This window comes from Poeciliopsis prolifica, unplaced genomic scaffold, assembly GCF_027474105.1.
Source record: "Poeciliopsis prolifica strain line A6 unplaced genomic scaffold, Auburn_PproV2 SCAFFOLD005, whole genome shotgun sequence".
NCBI classification, from domain to species: Eukaryota; Metazoa; Chordata; class Actinopteri; order Cyprinodontiformes; family Poeciliidae; genus Poeciliopsis; species Poeciliopsis prolifica.
Window position 1 is genome coordinate 7,969,295 of NW_026562380.1, and position 9,905 is coordinate 7,979,199.

Sequence of the window (9,905 nt, forward strand, 5' to 3'; positions counted from 1 at the left end):
GTGATTTGCAGCCAAATGTAACCTTTCTAGTATGTCTTTAAGATTTTTGATGACATTTTCCTTATCTCCTTGGTTTTCAGGACTTCAAATAATCACTTTTGGCAGCTATTTCTAGAGCAGCCTGTGACTTATTGTGCCTGGGTGTGAACTCCGTGTCATGTATCGTGTTTGATTCTTTCAGTTGGAGGCATCACTCTCCCCAGGGCCATTCACAGAAGCTTCTAATGCTCTGATCAGGGAAATAAAAACATCAAGGCAGAGCCACAAACTTTACTTTTCTGAGGTATGCCTCCATGAATCTGTGGTCAGTATAATATTACTTTGAAGAAATATCTCAACTTTTCTATAGTTGTTCCACAACTGTACAGCGTTTCTTTCACATGAAAAATTTAAGCAAATTATTTCTGGATGTTCTTTCCCTTATGTTTACTTTACATTTTTATTGATTGTGTAACTCTTGTTGACGTTTCTCTATTTTCAATTCTAAATATATAAATTTTTGGGTTGATAGACTCATGCTCTGTATCTCTTTCTACAAGGTTCTGAGATTCTTTCTGGTCTTCTTTGATATGACAGCTTTTTTTACAAATGTCAGTCAAATTACCAAGCTGAAGTGTAAGTAAACAAACATAAACACAGTACGCTCTGATCTAATCTGACCCAGATAGAAGAATAAAAATCATCTCTGTCAAATAAGATTCCATGCATCCTCTGCATGATGTAGTGATGTGTGCTTATAATGAATGCAAACCACATCTTTTGTACTTTATTTGTGGAAAATTTAGACTTTACAGCAAGTCAGTTTATTATAGAGGTTGTCTGTTGAATTTATTGTTGTTTGTGGGGTTTTTTTGTTCTTTTTTTGACTAACTTGTTAAAAGTTGGAGAGCAAAATTATATTTGATTACTGAATTAGTTGACAATTATTTCAATTGATAATTAATCTGATGAATTGTTTCAGTCCTGCATTCAGTACAGATCATACAAAATAACTTTATTGCATAATTTTACTTTGAGAATAAGTTTTAATGAAAAGGTGACGGCCTAAAACTGACAAAATAAAAAAGTGTAACTCTATAAAATGCATATTTTTTTAACATAATGAACAGATTTTTTTTTTCTCTGAATTTGTGTATTTCTGACTAAAATACATTATTTTATGCCTCCTTTTTTAAGTTTCTTACATCTTGGATTCATGTTAATATGTATTTAATACAAAACTTAAATGCAATTAATCAGAAATCTCATGGTTCCCCAACATAAACTCATAAACTTTCCCTGCCAAAGACAATGATCTGAATATTTCATATTGTGGTTTCCATTTTCTTATCTTATCTGTTTATTCCTGCCAAATTAAGATTATCCTGTCATGAAATAACAGGATAATGCGGGAAAAGAGTCCATGTGTTTTTCACTTTAAGGCTGGACTATTGTGAGTCCTTTCTGTGTAAAAGAAAACCCCAATTACAGAATAAATCTGCAAAATGCCTTCAGCTGATCCAAAAGGCTGCAGGAACCTGCTGTGGAACCAGCTCCAGTTGAGACAGACTGGCACCCTGTCTAACTCCTTTTAGGACTCAGCTGAAAACCATTTTGATAAAACTTATAATTAGAGGGGCTCAGGTTATCCTCAGCTTTCTTTGTAGTTACCATCTGAATCTGTGGATTCAGATTGCTTGAGGACATCCCAACCACTTTCCTACTTTCTCCTATTATTAAATTTTTGTATTACCTGCAGTTATTGATGCTCTAAATGCCACAGTTTAGCTTAGTTTATTTTAAATTACTTTTTTTCACATACCAAACTAATTGTGAAGTGAAAACCAGGATCCAAACATGTGAGTTATGGCAACTGCTTATTCAGATGCACAAATCATTAAGACAAATGTTTTTCTTAAAAAGACTGTCTGGTTTTATAGGTTTCTCACTGTGACTTCCCAAATCCTGCCAATCCTTGGGATAGTAACCTTGGAGGAAATTCAGAAATTAATGGTGTCACCTTTGAAGTCTACATGCTGGCAGCCAGCAAGCTGACGTCAAGCTTCCAGCACGGTGGTGCTGCTACGACAGCGATGCTGGATAAACACCTTTTAGCAGTTTAAGCCCTCCAGCAAGCTGCACCACAGGGGGTCAACACGAGCCCCCTGGGATGGTTATTTTTAATATCGCAGTGCACTTTCATGTACCTGTGCATTTTGTTATTTTGTGATTCAGAAAAAATAGCTTTGGAACAAAGATATTTCTTTTAATATTTGGTTAAATTGTGTAAAAATGCTATATTTAGACTTTGATGTTCATTTTTATGGTAGAAGAGCATCTCACTGGATTTCTATGGTCACTTTAGAAAAGTATTTGATGTCGACCTCACATAGATAAGGATGCAATTTCTGCGATGTTTGAACCAGAATCTCACTATTATATTGGAAATGATGCAACAGAGATGTAATTTAGCTTGTTCCCTCATTTTAATTTCATACAAATGTTCGTAAGAGGAATCCCCAATACGACGTCGACTCACTCATTGCAATTATACCACATTTTTAAGAAAGTTCTCCTCAAGGTTTGTGGAATATAATTTTGGAACATTATGACTTTTCTTCCAAATGTGCATTTTAGGTCAGAAAATGCTCCATTTTGATGGAATGAAAACTTATTCCATCAAAATGGAGCTCATCCAAAGAACATTTGAAGATAAGTAGCTACTGGGACTTCTACTTGCCAAATGTGCCCCCACATTCATTCACTCCTTTATGGGAACTTTTGCAGCCTATGACTCTATGGCTCAGTTGTTTTTCCCAGAAACTGCTCATTTCTTATTATCTAGTGGAGTATATAGATATTTTTTATGACTGGACTTATTGCACAGGTTGCATCCTGTCTCATTTCTACCCTGTAATTCACTGGACTCCTGACATTGACCCACTCTTTCACAAATTTCTGTATATACCTAGATGCTGTTTTTATTTTATTTTATTTTTTAACTGACTGGAACTCCCAAATACTCTATTTTGAAGGTGAGTGAACACCTTTGACAATTGTATGTGTTTATATTTTTACAATCATTTTTCTGTCGAAAGGATGTAGAAATGTAACAAAACCTCACCAGCTGCTGCTACAGCAGAATTTATTTTTGCCTGGATGTTCTCAAAGATGAGGTACAAAAAGTGCTGTAGCTTCAGGAAAAGTGAGATTGATTATACCCCGTTGGTGAACAAATGTAATCTTCATGTTCCCTGACATGATAAACAACTTCATATGAAAATCTTTTCACACAATTGACAGTTGCTGAAATAGATTTTCTCCTTCATTAACCTGTTTGAGAGTGAGGATTTATTTTCCATTTGAAGAAGTTCGATTTTAGAGAAACAATCTGTTTTTATGAACTATTTTTTGAAAAGCAAAATTCCAATGAATATTTTACCTTGGAAGCAAGTCCATGTACCACCGTTACATCAGTGTGTTCATACACCAACCTCACAAAGCCAGACCATCAACCTTAGTTTTAACCTTCAGATCAGAAATGTCTTATGAGTTTCCTGAAAGGTGATAGCACTGTTTGTGTTGAGCCTTACAGATTACATTGATTGGCATTTAGTTGAGATCTATAGTAAAGCAGTAAAAATCTTAGTAAATAGCATCAAATCTTCTGTTTGATTAAGAATTGGTGAGGACTGTAATCCAGAATGATCAACTTTCTTTAAGGTCTGGAATATGTTAAAGTAGCTTTTAAGATGGACATTTTATTTCTTTCACAATGGGTTCAAAAGTGATGTTAGCTAACTGGGACATAGATAAGTTACACACTGATAGGCCAACTTAAATCTCATAGGCTTTGGCTTTTTAACAAATCTTGCTATATCATGTTTTTGTAAAGAATTTTATAAACCTCAGTCAACGTCAGAAATGAGGATTACTTACAAATGTCTAAGGGAAGTTGTGTATATGTTATTTTAAATGTTTTCACATATAAAACCTTAAAACCTTTTTGTTAACAAAGCAGGCAAATGCCAAACATTTCCAACTTTGAAAAGCTCAATTCCCATCTTCTCGTCCTCCCAAAAATATGACTTTGCTACTTCCATATGTGGTACTAATTCAGATACATCTCAAGTTGTTTTAAAACTGTCTGACGCCTGAACAGTCATGTTGCATTTTATCGGATTTTTGAGTCATTGACTTGAGACATGCATTATTGCTGAGTACCTGAGATTTATCCATAGACTTCAGCATTCATTATTATATCTGTAAAATGTGCATTGGAATCTGATGTCTTCATTCTTCTTCTGTGCATGCGGTTCACTTTCAGGTCCTAAGCCGTCCATACAGAGTTGTGTTCGCATAATTTAGTACAACCAAGAAAAAATAAATCTAATTTCTGTAAAAATAGAAATTAAGTGTCAACACCTGTTGGGTGACCATAGCCTTAGCCTGTTCAATAAAAGTTTACTTGTTTAAACCCTGAATTGTAGCATCACAGGTTGTAAATTCAGTTGTACCAATTACCAGTATGTCACTGCTGTGGCTTTACCTTATCTGGTTTTCCTTTCTGAGCAGAAAGCTTCTCATCACTGGCAAGAATGTTTTTAATTGGAAGCTTCTGCACCACAGGCACAAAGGTAAAGGCTGCAGGCTTCGCAGGCATCCTTACTCTCACCTGCAAATGTTATTGCAGAGAAAAAAACAAATATATTTTAATATAATGCACACTTGGAAAGCCCTTTTTCTAATGTCACTGAATACACTAATCTACTTGCACTTCATGCTGAGTGAAATACAATGAAAATTACTGCTATAAAAAGTGACAGAACCCGTTGAGTTTGAAAGTTGTTCTCTCGGTTACATTTACATATTCCTCACCACATATGATATTATTCAAATACACACATGCACACATAGGGAGGCGAGTTAATTAAATAGTGTGGTTCAAAGCTTTGACATGCCCAGATTCTTGGGAATCATTTAGCCGCGGTCACATCAGGCCATGCTCTCATCCAGCCCAAGTTTAAAAATAACTAAAGGCAATAAATGGAAACCCCCCACAGCCTTTATTTGAAACAAAATAAAACATTTAAATTAACCTACTGCAGTGCTAGATCTTAATTACTTTCACATAAGAGCACCTGTGACAAAGATGCTGTAATAACTTTATGCCTAAATTAAGAGTAAAATGTTAGAGAGTAGTTTTCATCTAATTTTACATGTCTATTTTATAAAACACAGTTGGAAATTGGGAGTTTTGTTACTGGGGCAGAGCTGTGGGAAAGTCTTGTTTCATGAAGGCCAGAAAGAAAATGATTTGAATGTTACAACAATATGAGATGCGCATTTTCATCAATCGTCTTTTTATTCATTAAAGGAGTTTCTGTTTCACTTTCATAATTTTCCCAAAACAACAAGGTTCCATATTTCTATATTGCTGTTTTGCTTTGAAGCTTATTTTGTTGTTCCCCAAAGTTCTAAATGATAGTCTTATGTTGAAAGTCCACCCACGCTTGCTATGACAGCAATTTAAATAAGTTTTTGTTTTATTATTCTTTTATCTTATGTGTCCTTTTGAAGTTGGGCTTTTAGCGCTCTGTTGTCTCAGTGGTGCATTTGACTTTCTTGTCTCTCTTTTTTTTTCAAAGACCTCAATTGAACCTTGTTATCAAAGACAGTCACATTGTTTATCCTACCTTTTATCAGGTATCCCAAAAAATGAAGCACTTATGTCAAATTTTAAACTGACAGGAATAGGACCCCTTCTCCATTTTCAATAACATTTGTCCTGCACTGTCAGAACCACTGACCTGTTGTCCTGGCCTCTCAGTTTTCCTTTGCTTTTATAGTCAAGTACTTTAAGTGTTGCCTAGTGAAGAGACATTGTAGATAGGACAGGTTTTATGCTCTCAGAGCGTGAGAATGTGGCGCATGGCAATGCAAAGATTACAAAGTTTGTGTGACTAGATGACAACTAACAACAACAGACAAATGTTCTTTTATATTTAGAGAGTCTACCTTTGGAGTATACATTTAGAGTATATTCCACAATACTAAAACTTTCCATGGCATTGGCTCAGTTCAGTTTATTAGACCTAAATTGGAAGAACATCTTACTTGTTTAAGTAAAATTGGCTTGTTTTAAGTAAAATATAAAAATTTTAAGATATTTGTAGGTTCATATTTGTTAGATAGTTTTTCTTGTTTTGGAAAATCTTGACAAGGTCAATTTTCTTGTACTTTTGGCAGGTCATTTTTCTTACTTTCAGAAAATTATACCCTATTTTGTACTTTTTTTCTTGTTTATGAGTGTGGAAACATTATTCCATTTAAAATGCCACAAATTTGTTTCATCCTGTATGGCCTCAAAAAAAAAAAAAAAAAACTGGAAGCAAAGTAAGCAACGCTGTCTATTAAGAGGAAGTCATTTATATTAAAAGGAATTTACTTCATGTTTGTCTCGTGTGTAAGAACATAAATTGATATCTTGCAACTGTTATTCAACTATGACTTAATCTGCCAGACCTAATATGACTTATTTATATCCAATGTCATTCAATAAATTATTGAAAACCATCTTATTAAAAAATCATCATTGCAGTAACTATTCATTACTTTGATCTCTAACATAATTCCCTTGTGCAACACTACGATTGGAATAAATTTAATTAATTTCTTATTCACTGTATAAATTTGCCGTGACAAATTTGCTGAAACTTTAAAAAGGTTCTGTGGCAAAAAAAATTAAAACAGCCATGATACCAGCAGTATTTTGAAATTTTATACAATTATTGATTTATTTATTTTCATTTGAGCACCCTACTCATTAAAAGTCCTGACCTATCAGAAGTATAAAAAATGGATGTTTCACCAAGTTTACATTTAACGAGCAAATATGAGGGCTCAGATGTGTATAAAAAAATCCCAATGTCATTTGAAGACACACAGAGGTTCTTATATGTGTACAGAGAGGAGTTCCTGAGACATAATAGTCTGTAAAGACACTATATATTTCTGTGATCAAGAATAAATAAATAGGACTCTGATGTGGGTAATTCGTCACATAGAATATTGTTGCTGTTGGGTAGGAAAAAAAGACATGCTTGCTTCTTCACTAAAACTAAGTATTTGAGTCATAAAGTCCTAATACTGGCTCCATGTTCCCCAAAGAATATACTTCACAAATTTATAAATTACTGAATTTCCAAAATACATTAAAGACGTTTTTGTCATTCTGGGTTAACTCTCCTTTGCATCCCCAGAATCAGAACAATTTATTTTTTACATTCCTCTAATCTGCTGCAAACTTCAAGAAAACTCCAAAACAGCCGAAACACTGAGTTCCTAAAAATATTGCCTTTGATTTATAACTGTAACATATTTGATGTATATTTAATGATGATTATCCTTGAAGATTTTGATCATGACATTTGGCAAAAAACTCATGTTTGTTGCCTGTTTTATAATGTTCTATGTTTCAGTGGGATGTGAAGTATTTTTGACAGCTTTGTGACTGAAATGTGATTCACAAACAATCTCGGCTTGACACAACCGCATCAGACAATCGCTGCACACCTCTCAGCCAAACAATCCCAATTCAGATTTCCTATTTTACCACTTCCATCAGGTGGAACATATCCATGTTTTATGCTGTTTGGGTAAAATTCTTAATTTCTTAAATTCTATGATCATTGAAGACTAACCAGACCATTCACAGTTTATCCAATCTGTTACTTTTTAAATTTAACCTCAACATCCCTTTTTTCCCACAGGAGCATCATCCCGAGTGCTTCAATGTTGGCTATGCTTTTAGAGTAATGAGATGTTATTGGCTTTCTAGCATTTTTAAACACTCTGGCCATTTGCCCTTTGACATTATCAAAGTATTTTCAGATGCTCACTGACACATCTGCTTCTTAGACCATTCCCTGTAATGCTAAAATATGCTTCCTCATTAAAATCACTGCAGTTCAGCAGTTTCAGATCAGCACCTCTGGCACCAACAAACAAGCTGGATCCACATTTATTCCCACAACCCTCCTCCATTCTGATGCTCAGTATAAACTTAAACCTCTTGTTTTCATCGCATGTACATGGCTGAATGTGAGTGTATACATTATATTAATGTATTTATTTTTGGGTTTGGTAAAGGCAATGAGAGCAGTGAGACCTTCAGTGACATACAGTTTATCTTTTTTAGTTAAAAATGTAGTGACTTTTAGTTAAAATGGTTGCATGCTGTTTTACAATCCTCGTTTATATGGTTATGTCACTGCAAACCCTTTGTTTGCTCATCATCTCAGTGGAGTAAGTTTACCCTGTGACAGACTGAGCATGTGTTTCCTGCTTGGCCAGTGAAGCCCTCCTGTAAACTAATCGCTGTCAGGGGTGCCGAGATCATACCGTCCTCATAGGTCACATTTTAGAGCTGGTCCTGGTTCAAACTGTTGCGTGTCGTCACTGTGTGTGTGTGTGTGGGGGGGGGTGTATGTGTGTGTGTGTGTGTGTGTGTGTGTGGGTGTGTGTGTGTGTGTGTGTGTGTGTGTGTGTGTGTGTGTGTGTGTGGGGTTGTGTGGGGATGTGTGTGTGGGTGTGTGTGTGGGGGGGGGGGGGGGTGTGGTGTGTGTGTGTGCGTGTGTGGGGGTGTGTGTGTGTGTGTGTGTGTGTGTGTGTGTGTGTGTGTGTGTGTGTGTGTGTGTGTGTGTGTGTGTGTGTGTGTGTGTGTGTGTGTGCCCAGTTATTGCTGCTGGCATGTTAGCCCAGTGTACGAGCCACTAAATCACTTCCTGGAGAACCAGCACCCCGTCGTGTGGGTTTTTACGGCCACTCACATTAACTGTGACCTTCCAGAAAGTGACAAATGAACTTTAATGAAGCTAAAGAAAAAAAGGCTATTAAAACGTGTAAAAGTTTCCTTGCTGTTTTCGCTTGTCTAATGATGTTTTTTGTAATGGTTTTGAGACTACAATTAAAGCTCAGGTATGTGACTGAGGTGCTCCAATGACCTTAACATGTGTATATCAAGATAGTTGATGTATGCAGGAACTGTTGGGCGTGTTGCAAAGTAAAGAGTTTAATTACATACAAACTCACAGCCCCTCCTGTCAGACGGGAAAGTGGGTGTAAATTTAGACACCCAACAGCTGCTACTGAGCCCACAGGATGTTAAAAATGGACTACAAACATATACTGAGCTCATAATATGCATCTTACATAAGAATTAGCTAATTAAAAAATTATATGTATTGTACATATTTCAGTCAGTAGTATTTTCAGTTGCAGTTTTCCGATAATAAGTGGCACAGGATAAACAAATATGATATAGAAGTCTATAAATATTAGGTCTGTACTAATAATTTTACTTTATTATGTAATTCTGACATTAATTTGGTTTATAAGAGTAACTCTGACTTTCTAAATGTATCGCAAGTGATTTTCCACTTCAGTAAGTATCAAGTGACAGTGTCTGTCACTATGTTGTCCATTTGTTTATGTGTGTAAGCCTTCAGGGTGGTAATGGTTAGTAGGGGGTAAAGTGAGAAGGTAGCATTGAATGGTGTTGTAATGTAAGATAACCTAATTAGCTTGTTTCATATTCCAGCTCTATTTGACTTCAGGGTAAAATACAGTTATAGATCTTACATTTCCAAAGATCAACAAAGAACCAAAGCAGTTAGCTGAGATCATTCAACAGAAAACACCCGAGAGGACGGTTACTATACATGTTTTCAAATGAATAATCTATGAAATTATATAGTTTAAAACCTTCTTACCTTTCCCACATTCTTATTCAACTGTTCTGCTCTGGTTCTTCTCCATTTAAAGGGTTTTGCAACAGCCTTGGGTTCCCAAACAAAGCTTCACATCCCATCAAAGTAAGGTGCCCACTGTTCAGCTCCTATCATGAATCTGAAAGAGCAATAGTG

The 9,905-nt window shown here is 35.5% G+C and overlaps 1 protein-coding gene across 1 annotated transcript in view; it reads right to left on the reverse strand.

Moving 5' to 3' along the window:
• The window catches only part of mlip (muscular LMNA-interacting protein), a 30,522-nt gene extending 20,617 nt beyond the window's left edge, over positions 1–9,905 (reverse strand). The window contains exons 1-2 of the mRNA XM_055030128.1: positions 9,753–9,905; positions 4,529–4,654 (exon numbers count right to left, since the gene is read on the reverse strand). Of these exons, the coding sequence (XP_054886103.1) occupies positions 4,529–4,642 (114 nt within the window). The 5' untranslated portion in view covers positions 4,643–4,654; positions 9,753–9,905. The remainder of the gene's footprint in view (positions 1–4,528; positions 4,655–9,752) is intronic.